The sequence below is a fragment of the Nicotiana tomentosiformis genome, chromosome 1 (assembly GCF_000390325.3).
Source record: "Nicotiana tomentosiformis chromosome 1, ASM39032v3, whole genome shotgun sequence".
Taxonomy (NCBI): domain Eukaryota; kingdom Viridiplantae; phylum Streptophyta; class Magnoliopsida; order Solanales; family Solanaceae; genus Nicotiana; species Nicotiana tomentosiformis.
The window spans coordinates 11,107,690-11,130,849 of NC_090812.1; the positions used below are offsets into that span (position 1 = coordinate 11,107,690).

The 23,160-nt window shown below is 37.4% G+C and overlaps 1 protein-coding gene across 1 annotated transcript; it reads right to left on the reverse strand.

Annotated features, from left to right (window-relative positions):
- Nucleotides 1–1,615: 1,615 nt before the first annotated feature.
- On the reverse strand, nt 1,616–20,181 carry LOC104088316 (protein ARABIDILLO 1). Its single transcript, XM_070177284.1, has 12 exons — nt 17,816–20,181; nt 17,392–17,550; nt 17,237–17,320; nt 16,971–17,102; nt 16,205–16,332; nt 7,743–7,830; nt 6,828–6,922; nt 5,906–5,969; nt 4,793–4,968; nt 2,971–3,192; nt 2,402–2,486; nt 1,616–2,301 (listed from the first exon to the last, which is right to left on the reverse strand). Exons 1-12 carry the CDS (start codon nt 19,154–19,156, stop codon nt 2,125–2,127), a joined length of 2,751 nt encoding a protein of 916 aa, XP_070033385.1. The 5' UTR covers nt 19,157–20,181; the 3' UTR covers nt 1,616–2,124.
- Between the last annotated feature and the right edge of the window lie 2,979 nt (nt 20,182–23,160).

A 23,160-nucleotide genomic window follows, 5' to 3' on the forward strand; every position in this document is an offset into this window, starting at 1 on the left:
AATGGACGTGGTGGTAGGCGATCAATTAAAATGGTGACACCTTGCAATATGGGCAAGTGCAACCATGACTAGCATAACTCTGGGACATGTTTACTTTCTTTTTTACTTTTAAGTTTACTTTCTTTTCTACTTTTAACTTATGCGGGTAGATTTGTCAATATGGGCTTGGCATGTTGGGTCGGTCCAACTTAGCATAGGGTTGGGCTAAGATTTTATTTCAAAAAATCAAAGGAGTCGGGAAAGGGTTGTACAATTTATATACAATAAACTGTCACTATACAAAATATATACAAAATAGACTGTCACTATACAAAATATATACTAAATAGACTGTCACTATACAAAAAATATACAAAATAGACTGTCACTATACAAAAAATATACAAAATAGATAATTCTGGCTATTAGATGTAATATGTTTGGACCGGATGGCCATTTCGTGTCAATGGAGAAAAACATGGGCTACTAAAATTTTGAGGGGCTATAGAGGGTAGTTTTCTCAAAAAATAATTGTCGTATGGTAAAATTACATATGGTCCTCAACACTTTTTTCCACTTATTTTTGTCTCGGGAGTAAAAATATACAATATTTTGGTTCTGGACTCCTTACATCTCCAGTATATCCCAGATTTCGAGATTTTACATTGGTCTTGTCACTGCTAAATGCTAATCCTAGAATTGTCAGGTCATCGGAATTCAAAAGGTTATATTTTTTTGTTGTTGAGTAAGTAGTGGTTTGGATCAACTATAAACATTAAGCAACTTAATGGAAGATGAATCCTTTAAGTTTTTTTTTTTTAATGGATGATGCTAAAATACATGAATATAACTCTATTTCACAAAACTAACTGGAATTTTTCTGAAAATGTACAAGAACAATGAATAGCTCACCTCAATTAAATAGGTAATCAATGCTGAAGGATCATAGGTAGAGTACTTTTTAAGCATCATTTTCCTTCTTTATTCTCCAGACATTATTACATAACTAAATTTAAAAAGTACCTTCGAAAGTCCTTGTGTTTTGGGTTGAGAAGTGCAGAAATTACTAGGTTGGAGTTGCAGTAAGACTTGAGAAGCACCAATGAATAATTAATTAATTGAAAAAAAATGACATTGTATAGCCGCTCTCAAAATAATAGCCAAAAAAATATACTCCTATATTTTTTGTATATATACACATTTTGTATGTTATATACAAAAATTATACAAATTTATACACTTTCAGCTACCAAATGTAAATAGTTTCTTGCGCGGGGTAATAGTGAAAAAAACTTTGATTATGGGAAAGACTATACCGTTAGTATTGTACGGCCATTTTACCAACGCTAGCCATTTAGAATTAGACCACTTGTCTTGGCCTCTAAAAGCTCGTGGCCCTTGGATATTCACTTTCATAAGTTGAAGCTACCATTGCAAAACTTTGTTTAGCAGTAATATATTTTTGAGAAACGTATTCGGGTAACAACAACAATCCAGTATATTTCCACAGGTGGGAACTGCAGAGGGTAATGTGTATGGAAACCTTATCCCTACCTAGTGGAGATAGAAAGGATGTTTAAGAAACGTATTCGGGCAAAAAGGATGAAACTTCAGATGCTTGAAAGACACCATCAACTTCATCATCCAAACCACCTTAAAACACAGCTACTATATCATAGAAATTCTTTGAAGTGTTTGTACAGAAATTGTCAGCATGCTAATGTCTCTGCAAATCTATAATGTACAGGTATTGAACAAACTGCCAGGGTAAATTAAAATATAAAAACTGAAAAATCAACTGGACTTCGAAACTAACGCCTGCCAATAGATCTATCAAGCCTAAGCTCAAACAGACACAAATAATGACGAAAATAACTAATAAAAAGGGGAAAAAATCACACACCCTATGTACCCAAGAAATAAAACTAGAAGAAACTCACAAGAAGGCAGACATTTGGGTAGAAAAATAAGAAGCCTTTGCCTCTTCCCAAAAGCCAGCACCATTAGTTTCAGAACGCTAACACAAACTGGAAGCTTAGTGTCAATGGCACCGAGAGGAGTATACCTACCACTACTGCTGAGTAAGGTGCCAATGGCAATGGCCGCAATGCACAAGCCTAGGATCATAGTAGTCTTTGCCAGGCATTAGTTTGAGGATTCTATATGATGGTGCTCCAAGTTCCGAAGTACAATCCGTGCAAAGATTTTGGCTTCGATAGGGGCACTGGCTGCTGCTGCGGCAGCACGCAAAATCCTTGATGCTCCGGTATTCTGCAATAAGCGGACGTGATGTTGTGCATGACGACCACCTGGGATTGTGAACTAGAAAAATGTAAACACAAGATCAGTTAAGTTACCAGCTCAAAAAATAAAAGCTGATATCAGAAAAATGTCAGTGTCACTCTCAAAGAGAATCATTTACCTGAAGAAGGGCAAATGCAGCACATGCTTTGAGAATAGAAGAAGAATTTCGTAACATCGTGACAAATCTTCCAATCTCAGCTCCACTGAAGAGGTAGTTTAACAAAATTGTTAATGAAAAAGGAAAAAGGATACCTAAGAAAATTAACGAGGGAAAAGAAGATGAAGATTCAACAAGGCAAGAGAGAATATTTGGGATCCAGGAGAGTTGCTAAACAGTTAAGCACCACATATTTCAATCTTGCCATGTCACAACTTGGTGAAGATGAAGCAATGTGTTGAATTTCATAAAATAGACTCAATAGAGTTTTCTATGTTGCTTCCCCAGGAAATGTACAGGCATTAAGCCCTAGAATTCTCGATGAGCGAGAGACGGCCACCTTTTTTCAGAGAGTGAATGATGCACACAGCTGACGCAGTAAATTAAACACACGATGAAATTTTTCTTATGAAAAGTGAGCTTATGTGTACAAGACATCTTATCAGTAAGCATAAGATAAAAAGATTCAGAAAAGGATAAAGAGAAGGAGAAAGAGAGAGTTGGGGGTTGGGGGAAGACAACATGCATACCTGCACCTTAGATGACCTGCTTCATGAATACGAGCTGATTCTGTAACTTGAGTTAATGGTGCAGGGGCGGATGATGCAGCAGCAGCAGAAAATGCTTGTGGATCAGAAAATGCAAGGATGAAAGCTTCAATGTTCTTTAAAGCCATTCTTCGAGCTCCATCTAAGTTTACACTCTTAGAGGTGCTATCTGAAGAAGTTCCCACAAGTGCAACTTCATCCATTCTGTCAGAGAGAGGAAATGGCATTTTAACTTTTACTCACAAGGAAAGAATGCAAAAACGCTCCAGAATGCCTCAAAATCATTTCTTTTTCCCTTTGACAAGTGAGAACATTTCAAATCACTTTTCAACTTTGTTTTCCTATTGCAAGCACCCTTAGTGAGGCAGTTGTATTTTAAAGATTTCAGCTGAATACTCTTGTCAGTATGTCCTCTCCCCCTTTGAAATCCAATTACAAGAGTTTCTATTTTGTTTAGCCTCTCCCATGGAGTAGGTCCATTGTCTAGTCACAAAGTTTTATAGAACATGAAAATGAAAATTTCTGAAAGCTTGAACAAATACACTGATCAACAGAGATTACACAAAATTTATTTTGATTCTGACAATTGGATGCACATGCGGAACAATGACACATTTTGAGAAACCTACCTTAAATTTTACTGAAGGATGCAATATTTAATCAGATTTTATGTTCCAAGAAGAAAATGGAAGAGCAAAAGCATGAAGAGAAGGATGATTTCACATCACCCAGCAGAGTAAGCAGATGAACCATGATTCTGTTAACCGGTAAAAATATACAACAGATGAACATGTCTATCTCACTTTTCAATATACCCATCTATTACCTCTATCCACAATTTTTCAATTTGCTTTGTGGGAATGTCCCATTATTTGGTCACATTTCTACAAAATAGATCTTTTCAATCATAATCATCCATAAAGTATAAGTGGACGAGCATGATTATTGGAGATCAAAACTTCTACTTTCCTCTAAACTGTGTGAAAAAGCTACCGCAAAAGTATTCTGGGGGAAGCGAGACATATACATCATAACCAATCCATATGAGAGTATTCTTAGATGGGCATAAACAGCATCAGAAGTTAACTGTCGACAAGAAAAGTCATATGAGCTTGTCCTGTGAGATTTATCACAAGAAAAGCAAGTTTCTCTATCTCCCACATGTCGTCAAACTCACTTGGGTGACAACCGTCAAAGTTAACTAAGCCCTTGAACTCCTCTACAGGCTATTATATCCCCATTCAAGCAACACAATTACATCCAAATGAATCTCAATAACTGGTTCTCTTCAACTGAGATCTACAGAGAAGTTTTCGTGAGATAAAGATGTGCTGCTGACGGAGTTCTTTTCTCTACTACGTCTACAAGTAGCCATTCAAAGGCACATACCCTCCCCACCCCCCACCCACAAAAAAAAAAAAAAAACCAAAACCTAGCTTCCCAGGTAAAAATGTTCAAATGACAATGCCCTATTCCTCAATCTTAAACAGCTCAGACATGAGACACCTAAGGAAGAATGGGAACTACATACTTGTTGAGCATAATAAAAGACGAAGAGACCTTGCTCCAGTTAGTTGTCTCCTGATCTCCTCTGAAACAGCTATAGCTAGATTGGATTGCTAAATATGATGTGAAAAGAATGCCAGAAATAAATGGCTTCTGGAAAATAAATATCGTCCTAAGACGGCTCTCGTGGAAAATAAAACAGAATCATTCAAAAAAAATCTATACTAAATAGCATACCGTATTTAGCATAGGATGCTGTTTAGTATATAGTTTCACGGATGAAGACATTGTCAAGTACCTTCCATCAAACATATAAGACAACGCCAATGCAGCCATAAAGCGTGCCATTTTTGAGACAGATGACGAACAGAGATGAACGAGGGCAGGAACCCCTCCTTCCTCCACTATACGGAAAGCATTACCAGGGTTGAAAGCAAGATTCCAGAGAGCCCCAGCTGCAGTCTCATGGACATCCTGGAAAAAGGAAATTTTAGGAATATACAAGCATAATAAGCCTCATACTCCAGAAAGCATAAAAACTTATTTGATTCAGAGTACATGCCAATCAACAAAGCAGTGGCCTCACACTTTAGTTTAAAACCGCTTGTAGGTACATAAACAAATGTCAAATGTATGCTACATCTATAGATCGCAGTTTAACCAAAACAACATCAGCGATTATGTGAAAGACGCCATCAGAACTACTACCCACTTGCAGCTCTTGTACTTGGATACTTTAGCACTTTCAAGGTGGAATTAATAACAGCTCCACTAGCCAATATGCCATGGAAGAGTTTAGACCTAAAACTACTCCAGAGTACAGAAAGATTTTTAATACTACATTTACCTATTAAACTATGCAACTACGAGGAACATATATTTTTATTAAAGCCTAGCCATCATTGGACAGGCTGGTTAATTCTTTTTAAGTTTGAAGAGCTAGCTAACTCTGGCTAAAAAATTTCCAGAGGAAAATGGAAAAACAGTTTACCAATAAATGGTACAACCTTAGATCCAAAAAAGTGATTTACTTTCCCTTTAACATAACCATGTTGAGGTGCCACAATTAGTAGCAGCATAATTGCTAGGTACTGAGAACCACGGGTCGATATCCCTAGAAAAGATTTCTAGCTGCCGAATCTATATTTAAATTTACAATCTATTCTGAAACAAAATAAATATAGCTAACTGTTAAGCATGAACTTAAGAGATATATAAGGACCCAATTCACTTACAATTTGAGGAAGGGTGTCAATTGTCATAGTTCAATAGTAGTAACTAAAATTAACAAGTCAAGAAATTAAGTCTTCACAAGTCGCAAAGACGCAAACAGCATGGAAGAGCAAGAATCAGGCAGGCAAGAAAAACGTTTCTATCCAACATATAGAAGCCTCGCATTATAAAGATTTACCTCAGCATCAGATCGTGCAAGTGCTATAAGTGGCGCCACACCTCCTTCTCGTCCAATGGCAATACTATTGCAGGATTCAATAAATTATGAATTGGATTAATATCCAATTGAGTAAAGAGAAAGCAAATTGTGCAGTTGCAACATGGCTATAAATTTTACCATAAAGCAATTGGTAGAAACATGAAGAAATGAACTTTCATATTCAATTAGTACGTTGCAACGCTCAGGACATAGTGGTTTAAGTTATGCACATGTCCATCCAATTTTTGTTGGCATCATGCTGTACGTGTACCCCTTTCTGTTACCTACCCAGAGTTAATGGTGTGTAATGTAATATGGCAATGTTGGAGAAGAATTATTGTGGTGACCTTAGTAAGTTATGAGTTAAAAATGATTATGGAACACGAAGTGGTGGTGGAAGATAGAGTTTGGGATAGAAAGATAGGCATAATAACAAAATAATCCAAACTCAGAGATGAGGGTGGAAAGAGGTGGTGGCAGTGCCAGAGCAGGAGATCCTCTAGTTGTACATGGACTAATAGTACATTACATAATTTCAAGAAGATTCTTATGAGGGTTATCAGATGGATTGAGGTTCAAATATGGTGTCTATTAGTCCTCTTCGCATCCCCCTTGGATCCTTTTTAATTAAACTGTTACCTACCGAAAAAATAAAATAAAATAACAAAGGAAACAAACTACCTGACATACAAAAATAAATAACTGCAGCTTTATTAAAAAAAAAAAGTTATGGTAGCCATTCAGCCTGATATGATTCATAGATGCAGTAGGCAAATTGCCTGTACAAAGATCTTCGCAGAGATTAATAAAAGCAGAAATAGGTTCACGCAGTCTGATACCTATGACAAAATAGATATACCAATCTAGCATCTGCACCAAAAAATCTAATAATTTTACAGACCTGTTTGCTTCTGACACAGACAATCCCCACAAAGCACCAGCAGCCCTCTCCTGCAGACCAGGAGAAGCATTTGCGCACGAATGTGCAAGAGCAACCTGGCAAACAGGCAAGATAAAAGGAATACATCACTCTTCAACTTAGAAAGGAACACGGTTCGGAATTCTAATATTCTGTAGAAATGTATGAATAAAGAAAGAAAACCACCATTTCAACGCTCATTAAAGCAAATCTAAAAAACCGAAACCGATGTGATACCACATAATTAGTATCATGTACAGCAACGGCCGGCGCAGAATTTGCCCGCAGTACAGTGATTATTTGGCAAATTCACAAGTCACAACAAGCAGGATTACTTAGAAGTCAGTGATGGAGTTATCATTCTTGGATAAGGGAATTTAAAACCATGATGAAACCATGACAATTTCACCTTTACTTCCTCGACAACAGCAGACTGCTAAAGCCTATTAGGAATTAATGTCCCCTTAACCAGAGAAGAAGCTTTTCTCCACTAGTTTCGACATACAATACTTGTTCCCTCAGCCATCTTTGTTCCCGTGAACAATATGGATGCTGATAATGAGTGATGCGATAATGCTGTCCAGGATGGGTCATGAACTGATGAAACCCTGACTAGCAAAAAGCTAAAAGTCTAGTACCAGTATATTTAGGCTCCTTCCACTTTTCAGCTGAGCATTCTTAAACTACAAACTAGACCAAGTCAGCAAAATGTACAGTAAATTTGGGAAAATATTATCTTGTATGGGAAATCTGTGACTTAGTATGGAAACATGACACTTACAACAATTCTCAACTCCAAAGCTCAAGCTATTGCCATGTATGGAACATTGTATGTCCATAACTAATAGTTTCAAGGAAACTGAAAATAGTAAGGCCAAAACTAGATTAACACCATACCAAAGCCTCAACACCACCAGCTGCCGCAATTGCTTCACGATTTCTGTCATCAAATGATAGATTCCATAACGCTCCAGCAGCTTCTTGCCTAAATCACAGCAAGGAAAGCAAAATAAATGAGATACAAAATATACTTGTCAAAAGAAAAGCAATGAGATATGATAAATGGACCTAAGGTGACAGGTGTTTAGGATCATGAGTTCTGTTTCACATGTTTATGCAGCAAATCTGACTTTGAAACTAAAACCAAAAAAGGTTCCATGTATACCAGCTTGAAACTAATGGAATCTAGTAAGAGTGGAACACTCAAGTCAAGAAATTGATGCATTAACATGTTAGAATGTGCTTATATTCAAAATGTGTCTAGATTTATCGAACTTGAGGTCTCCGTGTGACCTACAAGTCACAGATTCGAGCCTACTTAGCAAAAAGAAAAGGTCACGAGTTCAAGCTGTGTAATCAGCCACTAACGCTTGTGTTAGTGCAAGCTGCCTACACCACACCCCTTCGGGTATGGCCCTTCCCTGGAACCTACCTGAACACCGGATACTTTGTGCACTGGGCTGCCCTTTTTTTAATCGAACTTGAGTTGGAGATCAATCTATAATATTACATACAACAATATTTTATATTTAATTGTAGAATAACTACTTGAGTTGTTAGACAAGTGACTAATTACTAACGACATACTCCCTACGTCCCATTTTATTCGGCGATGTTTGACTGGACATGGAGTTTAAGAAAGAAAGACTTTTGAAATTTGTGCTCCAAAACAAGCCATAGGTATTTATGTGGCTATCAATCATCTCATTAAGGGTAAGATGAGAAGTTTAGAATTAAATTGTTTCTAAATATATGAAGGTGTCATTCTTTTTTAGACATATTAAAAAGGAAAATATGTCACATAAAATGGGACAAAGGAAGTAATATACATAGGATGTCATTGAGTAGAATATGTTTAATCGTAGAATAACTACCTCCATTGTTAGACTAGTGATTAATTACGTACTACACCTTACATTGTCTAAGTAAATTATTACTAACCATATCGTACATTGTCTGAGATTGCAATATATGAAACCTCTCTTGTGTGTTGTCAATAATCAAGTCAAGAAATCCTCATCCCTCTTCACATGGTATCTGAGTTTCTACGATCTTAGTAGATACCTAAGTAGTTTCTGCTAACCGAAAGATTGCCTTACACTGTCCTTGATCAAAAAAAAGATAGCCTTACACTGACTACCCGTACAAAAAATTTCCTACTTATCGTAACTTTACAAGTATTGTCTCTGTGCAGTCATCATTTTGGTGGTACCACCTCTTTTTTAATCTTTTAGGACCACTATCCTGAGCATGGCTACGAAGGTTTATTTTCAATGGACGTCAGGCAAACTTGTTTTTCCTTGCACCTGCCATATTTGAACAGTCCACAGTTGTCTATAGTTTATGCATCAGTCCATGTTGTTGACCTTTCAAGTCAACACTTGACAGTTAACATGTCAAGTTAGCAGCATATGCATGTTGACTTATCAAGTGGACAGTTCAAATTTGTCCAATTAGTTATTGTTCATCATCAAGCATGTCTAGTCAACATCACTTTGCTATTCTTCAACACTCATCATGCAGTCAGCGTACCACCGCCATCAACTTTATGCCAACATACAGTCACCGTTCAGTGACATGCCACTAGCCCTTCATTAGAGCCAAATCTTCATCAAGCAACATCTTATTTTTTGGTCAACACCTAGTCGCCCTCCAGCACACAAAGGAGAGAAAGCCATCATTTCGAGAATGCAAGTAAGGTTGGCTTAATTGCTATCCTAGTAGCGTAGGTAAGCAGCAAAGGAGGAAAAAACAATTTAGACAATACTACAGTAGAGACGCATTGGGGGAAGCTGGTGAAGCTTCTAGAAGGCAGACCATTGTATAGAGATATCAATTTACCAGTCATGAGCTATCTGAAGCAATAAACTCTGTCATAAAAGTTTTCTAATATCAGCTCTTCTGTGAGCGACTATCTATTAGAAACATGCCACGGTACTAGGTCCACCATCTCCAATTTATTCACACATTATGTTTCTCTTCTATTGGGCTAATGGTCGTGACTCGTCACCTTCTTTCTACTTCTGGGTTTGACCTTTTTTCTAGTCCATAGGACTAGCTCCATCACCTCCACTATTCACACTCGTATTTCTCTTCTACAAGAGTAATTGTTTTCACGTGAATCGACACCTTCTTTCTGCTTCTGGGTTTGACCATTTTTCTAGTCCATAGGACTAGCTCCATCACCTCCACTATTCACACTCGTATCTCTTCTACAAGAGTAATTGTTTTCACCTTCTTTCTCTACTCCTAGCTTCAACCGCTTTTCTAGATTTTTAAACTAGAGTTTGTCTATCGTTCAAAATAACAGCTTTAATTTCCAATTCAATTATAGTCAACTCAAAGTGGTGCCTTCAACTTCTAGGTCATCTCAAGATGATCTAGGTCAATCATTTGTATCTCAGTGATGGGTTCATTACCAATTTCCTCGCTCTTATTATTAAGCCCAAATCTCCGCTCGCTATTCCTCCATTTTCTTTTCCTGACCCAATGTTGTGTTTCATTTGAACATAATAGCTGTTACACCCCATTGTATGCGCATGCTCAATGTTTTCTTACACGTCGTCAACTGACTTTGTAATCCAAAACAAAATTACACCACTATGTTGCACATACCCCGTAAATGTGTCATCTGTCATAGGAAAAACTGCAGGCCGATTCTCCATCAGAATGTTATTGTAAATTGTTTGTAGTTTGTCAGAGATGAGTACATGCGGGTGAAAGAGCTTGGGCCATCTTGTTGTACTCAGTGTTATTGGAACTTTAAGTGCAAAGCGCAAATAAAGCGTGAGCTTTCATGAATAAAGGCGCAAATGGAAAAAAAAAAAATACAAATATGTATGTGTAATCCAAGACTAATAATTATAAGCATGAATAACAAATATATGGATAAATAAATTAGAAAAATATTACAACAAAATGATCTATTAATTGTTTAGTACCACCTCTTCAGGATTACGCTCATTGGCAAGGAAAACTATGCCTCAGAGTCTTGATGACGATACTGAAGCGCCCGCTAAGTGAGGCGAAGCGCTCAACATGTTTTAAGCCTCGCTTCAGGGCTTAAGCGCGCCTGCGCGCTTTGACAATACTGGTTGTACTTATGTTGTTGACTCAATTCATATCAGAAACCTTTATAGGCTGTATCCCCAACCTCAAGCACAGTCGACGTTAGTAATGGCTTCACTACGCATTTCACACCAACATGAACCTATCGCAAGTGAGATCCACTCCTCATTTCTTCATTGAATTTCAAAAAGACTCCACATTTCTCCAGACGATCCAAAAATGCTTTCTGGCCATAACTGCGCAATTTGACATCTATTTAGGATTCAATCTCGGCTTACTGAGCCAGCGTTATAAATAGCGTGAGGCGAGGCGAAGCGAGACAATGTCGCTATAGACCCTCTGTTGCGTTGCGTTTCAAAATAGCGCTCGCCTCTGCCTGTGTGGCGAGAGACGACAGTGTCGCGAGAAGCGACCGTAGCGTTAAAAAAAAAAGGGCAAAGACTTAACAAAAAGGGTCGCGATTAGGGCTTGACAACAGAGCTTCTTCAACTTCGAACAAAACAACAGAGCTTCTTTGACGTTCTGAACTCGCGATTAGGGTTCTGCCATGGTCTTCTTCATTTGAAAGCTTGAGGTTCCTACCATTGAAAGACCAGGTATGCTTCTTCTTCTTTCTTCTTTCTTCTTTCTACTTTCTTCTTTCTTCTTTCTTCTTTCTATTTTTTTCCTCTGTTTTTTGTCGAAAAGAACAGAAACAGAGGTCTGTTTTTGTGCTCTATTTTTCGAGCAAAATACAGAGGTCTTTCTTCTTCTCTTAATTTTTTTTTGGCTCTGTTTTGGCAAAATAACAGAGGCTGTTTCGAAGCCCTGTTTTGGCAAAATAACAAAGGTTGCTTCTTCTCTTAACAAACGCTTTGTTTTTTCAGGCCCTGTTTTGTTTGCCTTTTTTTCAATTATTGACTTATAGTCTTATTTAGTAGAATTAATTGCATATTGACTTGATAATTTTTTTTCTATAAAACAACGTTGAAATGGCGTCATCCGATAGTAATAAACGAAATGATATAGCTTGGAATTATGCTATACAAGGCTCATCAAGATCCGCAATTAAATGTGTGTTTTGTGAAAAAACATATCATGGTGGGATAACTCGTCACAAGCAACATTGATAGGTGGATTTAAAAATGTAGTACAATGTCCCCTTTGTCCGCCCGAGGTTAGGGAGGAAGTAAAAGCGTTTGTTAATAAGAAAAATGTGACAAGAACTCAAATGAATTTTGAAGCATCGGTGAATCTAATTGATGAAGATGATGAAATGGATGAAGATGGTGAAATGAGACCTCCCCCCAACACTCATAAGATATCTTCAAATAGTTCTAGTAGGTCATCCACGACGGCACGTACAGTGACAAAAGGTCCTCTCAATCTTTATTTCTCGGCAAAACAACAAGAAAAGGGAAAAGGTGAAGAAGGTCCAGGTTTAGAAGCCAAGAAGATTTTGAGGGACCACGTCGTAAGTGCCTTTGCAGCATGGATGTATGATGCAGGGCTTCCTTTCAACTGTGTTAACTACAAAACTTTTGATAAATTCATTGAGGTCGTAGGACAATATGGCCCAGGAATGAAGCCTCCTAGCTATCATGAAGTTAGAGTAACTCATCTTAAAAAAGAGGTGAAGAAGATAGACCAAATTATTGAGGAGCATAAAGTGGAATGGAACAAGTTTGGATGTTCCATTATGATGGATAAATGGACAGCACGGAATGGAAAAATGATCATAAATGTGTTGGTGAACTATCCAAGAGGGAGTGTTTTTCTTGAATCTCACGATGCTAGCAACTCTTCTACGGATGGAAGCAAAATGTACAGCTTGTTTAGAAAGACTATTGATAAAATTGAAAAGGAAAATGTTGTACAAATTGTTACTGATAATGCTAGTGAGAATGTTAGTGCGGGTAGGATGATGAAGCTATGTATCCACACATTTATTGGACTCCATGTGCTGCCCATTGTATCAACTTGATGTTTGGTGACATATTCAAGGAAAACCCATATGCTTCAGGTAACTTTAATATAGTTATCTTCAAAGCCTTTAACTTTATTTATACTTATGTCCTATCATATTAAGTATTAACTATAAAATTGTTATTGTTACTTTTACAGTTTTCACTAAGGTTGTCAAGGTATATTCTTACATCAGTCAGAGATCGTTGTTGTTGAATTTGATAAGGAAATTCACTAATGAAAGAAATTTGGTGAGACCGGCCAAGACTAGATTTGCAACGGCTTTCTTAACTTTGCATAGTTTTTACTTGCAAAAGAAAAACTTGAGAAGGCTAGTTCTTTCAAATGAATGGAAAGATAATAGATATGCAAAGGAAGTTGCGCAGAAAGAAACTGCCAAAGTTCTTATTTCTCTATCATTCTGGAATAACGTCGTTCGGGCTCTTAAAGTTGGTGGTCCTTTGATTAGGGTGCTTCGTATGGTGGATGGGGAGAGAAAACCACCAATGGGCTATCTTTATGAAGCTATGGATAGAGCCAAAGAGACTATTGCAGCGTCATTTGAGGGAGATATTAGGAAATATGAGAAAGTTTTTGAGATAATTGATACCAGGAGGGAGAATCAACTCCATCGACCTTTGCATGCAGCAGGCCATCTTCTGAACCCGGGATTATTTTACAAGAACACTAGAGATGAAACTTTGGCTTCAGAGGTGTGGATTGGATACTATGCATGTCTTGAGAAGTTGGTCCCTAATTCAGCGACGATAGATCAAATAGGGGAGGAGTTTGGTAGGCACTCACAAGCAGAGGGCCTATTTGGTTTACAAGCGGCCGTTAGAGACAGAGACATAAGGTCGCCAGGTAACTAACTTTAATATAGATATCCTTATAACTTTAAATTAATTTATTTGATGTATACTTATTACCTTTTAAAATATTTTTCTATAGTTAAATGGTGGAAGCAATTTGGACATCAAACTCCAAACTTGCAAAAGTTTGCCATCAAAGTACTAAGCCTAACTTGTAGTGCATCTGGATGCGAGAGAAATTGGAGCGTATTTGAGCATGTAAGAAGTAGATTTATTATATTAATATATTCTATATTGTATTATTATTAGTATCTATTAATTAATCTAAACAACTTATGCGCAGATTCACTCCAAGAAAAGGAATAGGCTTGAGTTATCGCGTCTCAATGATCTAGTGTATATTAAATACAATAGAACATTGAGGCGACGTTATTAAGCTCGCGATACCATTCATCCAATTTTGTTGGACAACATTGACGAGGCAAATGAATGGTTAACTGGAGCGTCCCAAAATCATGAAGATGAACAAGTGTATGAAGGAGATGATCTTGATTGGGGTACTGTTTCTATGGCGGCTGGAGTTGAGGAGAATATCTATGGTCTTAGAGGGACTGCAGTGTTTTGGATAGCGTGCGGCGACAAATAGCGACGAGGGCCCGCTTCACTGAGGCGAGAGGTGCGCAGCGATGCGCTCGCCTTTTTGATGTGAAGCGATAATTTATACAAAAACATAAAATATTATATACATATAACTAAAAAATCAATAACAATAATATATTAATAAATATATCATTCAAAAATTAAAGACTCAATAGAAAAAAAATTATCAAGTCAATACGCAATTAATTCTACTCTATAAGTATAAGACTATAATTCTATAATTGAAAAAAACAGAGCAAACAAAACAGAGCAAACAAAAAAAAGGTTACTGCCTTTGGAAAAACAGCAAAGAAAGAAGAAAAACAGAGCAAAACAAAAAGGCTACTGCCTCTGGAAAAAACGGCAAAGAAAGAAGAAGAAAAATGAAGAAACTAACAGCAAAGAAAGATGAAGAAAAACAGAGCCAAAAAAAAAAGGCTACTGCCTCTGGAAATCAGCAAAGAAAGAAGAAGAAAAATGAAGAAAGAAAGAAAAAAGAGCTGATCATTAAATGATTGAAGAAAGAAAAAAGAAGAAGAAGTCGCTGCTGAAATAGAAGAAGAAAGTACAAGAAAAAAGGAGAAGAAGAAGAAAAGAAAAGAAAGTAACATACCTGGTGATGATGGCTGATGATGGAAGAAGAAGAAGAAGAAGATCGAAGGTCGCTGAAGGAGAATAAGAAGGTCGCTGCTCGTCGCTGAAGGAGAAACGTGAAACCCAAGCCCTAATTTTGTGTTTTAATATTAATGTTGCCTTTTCTTCCGTTTTATTCAAAAAGCGACGCCTCGCAGCGCCTCTCGCTACATAGGCAGAGGAGCTCGCCTTTTCTTCCTCGCAACGCAACAGACCAAAATAGCGAAGTTACAAGGGAAAGGGAGTAGCAAGTTCAAGCCGGTCCCTAATTGATGAAGACTTCGAGGATGAAGAAGATGATGACCAATATAATGCTAACATTCATGAAGTTGTAGAATTTGAAAATCTTGAAGAAGAATAGATGTTGCTTGTGTTTTAGACTATTAGGCTTTAGTTTATGAATCTACTATGAGTCTATGACTATTTATTGAGTCTTTAATTTTTGAATGATATATTTATTAATATATTATTGTTATTGAGTTTTTAGTTATATGTATATAATATTTTATGTTTTTGTATAAATTGTCGCTTCACATCAAAAAGGCGAGCGCTTCGCTGCGCGCCTCTCGCCTCAGTGAAGCGGGCCCTCGTTGCTATTTGTCGCCGCACGCTAATCCAAAACACTGTACTGAGCTTTCCTTATCCACAATTTGATTTCCTCCCTCGATTTTTTATCAATCACTAATTTTAATATTTTCAATTGGCCACTCTTAGATTACCGCAATTTGGTACCTTACTTTTTTGGCATCTGTGTGATCTCCTTTGCATGGTATGTTCCTTTGTCCATGATCTTTGAGGTCCCCTATTCAGCTTGACTTTGTTCCTCCTTGACTTCCCACAAGCCCATACCATGTTAAATTGTCTACCATTTCCTTTATTTAGAAAGGTTTCTGTCCGATTAAAGAATAAGATTTCTTTTCCAAAATTGTCATGTAGATAAAAAATATTTGTCACGTAGATGATAGATTTTTATTATATTTCATTTCTCTTATACTAAGCTTGTGTTTCTGAATAATTTAGCTACTATTTCCATTAGAGCTTGATAAAATTGGGCAGCACCAGAAATTGCCTGGAAAAGTTGCCAGAGAATCAATGTCTTGCTTGTTTCTATGTCTCAAGTAGTCTAGAGAGAAGGGAGAATTTCTCTCTCCATCCTAGAAGGACCTTTGCTGAATCAATAGTTACATGCAAGAGGCGAGAAAATATAAAAATATTTCACTTCATGTAAACAATACACAAGTTAAATTAGGGAAGACAAATTACCTGACTCCATCATGAGGAGAACGAGTAAGCTGCACAAGTGCTTCAAGAGCCCCTGCCTCTTGTCCCACTGCTGCATTGTTACTGTTGCTATCACCATGAGCAGCAAGATTTGCGAGTGCACGGGCAGCCTGGAGAAATAAAATAGATATTATCATAAAACTGACAGCATCAGATATACGAACATACTCTTCACCAAATGATCCACAAATTGATAGCCAAAACAGCCCAACAACACTAGACACCACAATTTCAGAAACTCATCTGTCTGTGGTGTTAGATCATACAAGTCCCAACTGGCAGATGTTGCATGTAATCACTTGCATATTAAGAAAAAGAAGGGCCAAGAGGACAGCACAATATCACAGATAACTTTTAGAATTAACAAGAAGTAGGAGGGAATTCATATTCCATTGTGCTCAGGTGTATCCTATGCAGTGGATCTGTATATGGTACATGCATGTACAAGCCACCTCCCGTGAGGTCCTATTGCAAACAAAACAACCAAGAAAATGATGTTCTAGCCTCAGAAGTGCACACAGGTTCGCTAGTGACCTATCAACTTAAAAGGATGCCCTTTGGTAAAGCACAGGCGTTTGATGCATATAAAAGCTTGTTCAGATTTACTCTTGCATTCAACAATTTCCATTGGATGCTCAGACCCTAAATACAAAGTGATATGTTGAAAAAGAAAACCTAGAAACTGTCTGCTTGTTATCCTGAAGAGTCAGACAAAAGTTGCTGACTTCAAAAGCTGAAAGAATTGAACCTGCTCTTGAACTCCTTCAGACTTGCAGTTCTGAGCAAGCTTTACTAAAGCATGTACACCACCTACTGTCGCTACTTCCATGCTACATTTGTCATCTGCCGCCAAATTTGCTAATGCACCAGCAGCACGTTCCTAAGAGGTGGCAAAAAATAAGCAAGTTACTTACAGCAACATGAGCTGATAATATTCATTTTTATGGCATAAATTGCAAGTAAGAATGCAAGGCATGAGTTTTACTTGCATATGCATATGCTAAAGGCACGTACCAGAACTCCCTCACCACCAGTGACAGACCACTTGAAGATAAGATCTACCAGAGCTTTTACACCACCAGCTTCAGCAATGGCGGCCTGCATTTGAACTTTGTTTAGCAGGAAGCAAATTGCCGAAAAACAAGAAAAGCAACTACAAATTTGACAACCTTATGCTCTTCCCCAACTGACAGATTCCACAGCCCTCCAGCGGCCTCTTCTGCAACCAACCTATTCATAGACCTTGCTAAATTTGCTAGGATGCTTATCCCACCTTCCTCTGCTACAGCTTTTGCAACATTGGCGTTCACAGATAAATTTGCTATAGCCTACACATAGAATAGAGATGCATACAGATCAATTTTCACCATGAGAGCAAAATAACTTTAGCACATTTTTGGGCCATTCATCAAGTAGTGTCAGAGGGATAAAAGCAAGCTAATGGATGCTCTTGAAAGACAACTGAAATGTAATAGAGCAGCACAAATATGATCTAGCAAATACAATTCATGAACACCTACCATAAAAAGTTATACAAAATCAAACTAAACAGTAAGAAGTTCTTTTAACCAAAGCATTAGAAAGAAGTTTCACCTTTGCAGCTTCTGTCTGAAGTCCTTCTCGCCAAGATCTTGCAAGGTTTAGCAGGAGACCTATGCCTCCATCTCGCATAACTGCTTCAGCCCTTCCACTGTGAATACTAGCATTTTCATCATCAATGACAACAAAAGTTGCCAGGCCAGTGGCTGCCCTTTCTTGAACTTCCTCTTGAGCGCTCCGCATTAAACTAAGTAACAGATATGCACCCTGGCTAAGCCAAAAATTGTCCAACCCTTGTGGATTGCTTTCAGCAATTCGCAGAAGTGAATGGGAAAGGATCCATTCCAGCCAATTCATTACATCATCCATTTTTCTATCCTTCGTCTTTAAATTTCTCCACTCCATAAATACATTCCTCTCTTTATTTGTAGTATCGGCAAATAGTGATGCTACTTCTTTAAAAATGTCAGTGAAAAAAGAAAGTAGTAGTTTACCTTTATGATTGTTATTGGAAACAAAGTTGGCATCTTGTTCGAGGGCTGGGCAATATAAGGCACACAAGATCTTCAAGCATGGTGAGGATGAAAACAATCTTAAAACGGCATTAGGAATTATATCTGTTCTGGAAACATCTAAGCCCATCAGGTTAGGCAGTTTACTCCAATTCTGTAAAGCCAAACTCCATTTCATATTAGTTGTGCCGGCCACCGACAGGAAGCGAAGAGACAAAACATTTCCTAATGCCAACTCATCAACATTGAGACAATCAATGAGACCAATGTCCATTAGATTCCGACAATGCCTAGCCAATGCATTGATGGCATCTCCATCAACTTCACGAATTCCAGAAAGTCTAAGTCTCCTGAGTTGGGGACAGCAAATGGCTATTGCTTTTATTGCATCACTGCTAATCCTTTCACAAAAATCAGGGCCAAGTTGCAAACTTTCAAGTGACTCGTGTCGAGCAGCAATTACAGACAATGTAGCATCTGTGATCTTGCGGCAGTAATCGCCACTAATCTCACACAAACTCTTAGCCTGAAGCTGTATAATCGCATCCGCAGATTCAGCGCCACGAAATCTAAGTTTCTGAAGATTCCTACACCTAGGAGCAAGAGCAACAGCAGCATCAGAATCACACTTGTGGGGACGAAGATCTAAAACCTGCCATAAGGATGGCGATACACCTAAAGTTCTCCAAGTGCGGCAGGTGGATGACAAGCTCGCTCGATCACGATAATTCAGACATGAAAATAGCTGGAGTACTGTATCATCGGGCAACCTAGTCCAATCAACTATCCCTCTCTCATCCAAAGTCAAACACTCACCAAGCTCAGCGAAATCAACCTTCTCCTGTCTCCTCCTTGCCAATTTCCTCCGAACCCTCCTGTTCATATCTAAATTCGTCTCTCACACAAATTACTTCACAAAACCAGAGTTCTTACACCACTGATAAAAGCAGACAAGGGCAACTTTCAAACACTTGCTGAGAAACAAATAATCATAAGAAACCGACAAGTGAGTGATGAACAAGTGCTTTTCACACAATAAACCCTAGGAAAACCAGACGTGGTAGCTTCACCAGCAACTACTCAGGTGCTCAAATACAGTAAGATTGGCAAAACTCCAAAAAAGCCAAGAATTATGAGACCCTTTAAAATCCCAAAACCAGCAAAGGATGTCCCTTTGTTAACCTCAATATGCCCTAAGCAGAAACCAAACCAACAACATATATTTACACCACAGCACAATTCAAGATTCAGCTATTACCAAAAAGATCAAAACCCAGATATAACCAAATCTCCAATCTTAAATGCAAGATAATGGGCAAAGTTATAAGGTTTTTCACAAACCTTACTGATTTGGCTTTGTGGGTGTTACGGTAATAAACCCTTTTACTTCCATACTAGGCATTAAAGGTATTACCCAAATTAAGAGAATTTGCATTCAAACAAAGCTTCAGTTTTTAGCTCTAATACTATCCAAGACACAAAAATTTATACACTATGATGATGATGTAGTTATGTATGTATTAAGAGGTATGGATTGGAGGAGATAAAGAGGGTGAAGAAAAAAGGGTCGGACAGAAATCAGATATGTAATCTAAGTGGTAGAAACTTAGAGCCAAAAAAAAAAAAAGGAAAGCAAGCCAAACCCTCAAAGGGCAATTTGTCTACACCTCTCTATCTCTCCTTCTTGTTGTTGGGTATGTTTTGTGTTTTGTGTTTGTATTCCCCAAATGTAAGAACTCTACTGCAGGCAATTATAGAAAGGGAATGAGATTATCCCGGAGATTTTTGTGATATGGGGTTAAGCGGAGATAAATTTGGGTAGATTGTAAAGAAGATTAGTGCTCAAGTGTTTTTCTTTCTTCTTCTTTTTTCTGCTCTTTTCTTTTTCAAAATTTTCTTACAACAAATATCTGTGTTAATTTACATAAAACTTATTTCGGGTTTGATTTAATTCATGACGTACATTGATTGATTTGATGTAACAAAATAAGTATAACCTAATGCACAAAGCATCTGTGCAGATCCGAATAAGAGTTGCATATCAACTTACTGGATTAAGTGATTTAACGAGGTTAGAATAAATATTAATTAAGTGAAAGACGTTTATATTGCAAATAAATATTAATTAAGTGAAAGAAGTTTATACGTAAATTCATGGCATGTATTTATTGATTTAATATAAATAAATAAATATAGCCTAGTGCACAAAGAGTCTCGCATTTATACAGGTTCCGAAGAAGGGTCGCACCCCGGTGGATATATCTATTGATGCAAGCATAAATAGTTAATTTCTTGGCTTGAACTCGTCGCCCACGTATCATACGAAAACAACTTTAACCTGTTTTAACGCTCGCCTTCGTTAGAATTTGATATAGACACCGTTAATTTACCGTAGAAGATACACTTCTCCGGTAATAAACAACAAGTAAAATTAGTTTCTCAAGAGACCTCTTGGACTAAAGGCACAGAAATCGAGTTGGAAATTACTAGCATTTTACCACTTCCTAACAGCAAAAGAAAAAATAATATTATATATATAGATTGCTGAAAAATCAGAGGTCAACACAAAAACGATCAAGGCAATATATCGTTGCTTAGAATTTCTTAAAAAAGAAATTGGCATCAGTAGGAGCTGCATAACTTTGACTGTTTGGACTTTGAAAAAGGCTATCTTCATAGTAACTTTTATAGCAACAAATGTTTCAACAACTATCGGATTCCAACAACTTAAATTGGGGAACCATAGACACAAATAATTAACCAAACTGAATTAGAGATATCTAATTATTAAAGTTACCACACTGATGCTTTCTCATTGTGCATCCATAAATAATCCATATCGAGTCTTCCATCAACAAATATGAAGTTCATGTCGTGATTATAATTTGAACAGATAAGATAGTAACGAATTATAAACGGTCCATGCATCTTATTAGATGATACTAATGATCATAGGTCGATTGGCTTGATAACTGATAAGGAAAATGATATGGTTTTTGTGGCTTAATTATATAAGAGTATAATGCATGGGAGGTATTGAGGATCTCGAATTCTTAATTACTCTTGTCTCTTATTTCTGCATTCTCACTCTCCTCATTTCTTACTCTTACTATATTTGACAATAAGTCTTGTCCCAATCGGTTCATTATGCCCCTCGCTAATAAACTTATTTATCAAAATATATACATTCTAAGATAGGTATGGGGTCCCAGACACACTGTCCAATTCAATCATATAGCTAGCTTGTAGGTAGTTCTTGATATTCATACATATATTCGTAATTCAACCTTAGCTTTGACAATTTCTTGTATTACAAAGCTTATTACAACCATTTAATTAATATTATTTTTTGCCATGCTTCATTACTTGTCGTCTTGGCTTCCCTCTTGACCTCATCATATTGATTGATCTGCCAAGTTTCAATGGTGTATATATACTTCATAACTATATATAGGTCATGTAGCACATATAGATGAAGTCATATATGGGTGTCTGTAGTATATGGATGTGTGATAGATCTACATGTATTTGTTTGACCAAAAATACAGATCTTGATTCTACTAATTAAATTTATACAAATGAGGGTTAATCTTAGTTAACAATAATGTCCCGAAATAGAAATTCTCGGAAGTGTGATAAATAATATATAGATATACTCCAATAGCAACAGTGGCACACAAATAACATTTAAGAAGCCAAACAGAAGTAACGTAGCATTAAATAATGATGAACAACAATAAATGGCATTTATGTAAATAGAACGACTGAGTCGCGTGAGAAAGGATGAAATCAATGGATGTTCTTTCTGACAATGATGAGTGATGGACGAGCTTTAGAATATCTGAGTTATTCTCGAATCTAGTGAAAAAGTGTGGACAAGAATCTTGGTAAAAAGGTTATTTTGTGTGCTTGCAATAAGATTTGATTCTCTCTTTAAAGTCAGAGTATATTTTCCAAAATGAATATCACATGTCCCCTATCATTGTGTATCTTTCTATTTATAGGAAACATGTTCCTAAAAACTCTAATGGTACAAATGCAAAGAATATCCACTAGAATATTCTCTTTAATATCATATCTCAAAACTAGATGTTATAACTCTGTCAAGGGTACTCGATCTTGGCCTCGATCTTTGGCCACTCTTCAATATCAGTCTTTGCTGACTCTTCGACCACGGCCTTCATTGTTAATTAGATTACTTCGACACGTGGCGGCCTAGGAATATTTTAATAATACCATTTCGACTAGAGATAGATTTTGACCCATACAGTTAGTCCATCCACTTATTGAGGCCGATTTCGCAGGCGGGTTCGATGAGCGGATCATGTTATTGGTGGTCGATCAAGCCAGATGAACTACACGGGTCGTGGTTGTTGTGGCGAGCAGGCGACGTGGACCTTTGTAGGCCGCGCATTTCGAATGCCTCGAATTTCCCGGGTGATTTGTTAGAGTCATGTTGTTCATGGGTTGGGATGACGTCATGATTTCATGCATCATTATGACGCATATTCCTGATGCGTCTCTTTATTTTGCGTGTGACCTTTGATTAGACCTGCCGCTTCGGTTCCGATGCTAATCGTGATGAACCATTTTTTTTGTTTTGATGCCATGACCTTTATAAATAGAGATATTTGAACCTGATTTTGAAGTTTAAACCTTCTAATGTTTTGAAGCACCATACCTTCTCTTGCTCTTCTTCTTCTCCAAATTTTTTTTCTGCTTCGTTGTCCTATATCGTTCTTCATTCCCTCTCATTTGTTACTTTCATCCACTATGTTAAATCATGTCTAACGTGTCTTCTGATGATGGTGAGGGGAGTCGTGTTTCTCCCTTGGCAGTGGTGTTCCCCTTCCATGGGGAGAGCGTTCCTGCCACTGTTGAGGGTGA

What these genes read in the sequence shown, in the direction of transcription:
- LOC104088316 (XM_070177284.1), bottom strand. Translation starts at nt 19,156, where the DNA reads ATGAACAGGAGGGTTCGGAGGAAATTGGCAAGGAGGAGACAGGAGAAG. An exon ending in CTGGTGGTGAGGGAGTTCTG is followed by an intron (nt 17,103 to 17,236) that starts GTACGTGCCTTT and finishes GCCACCTCTTAG; the next exon opens with GAACGTGCTGCTGGTGCATT. An exon ending in CTGGTGGTGTTGAGGCTTTG is followed by an intron (nt 6,923 to 7,742) that starts GTATGGTGTTAA and finishes CCTGTTTGCCAG; the next exon opens with GTTGCTCTTGCACATTCGTG.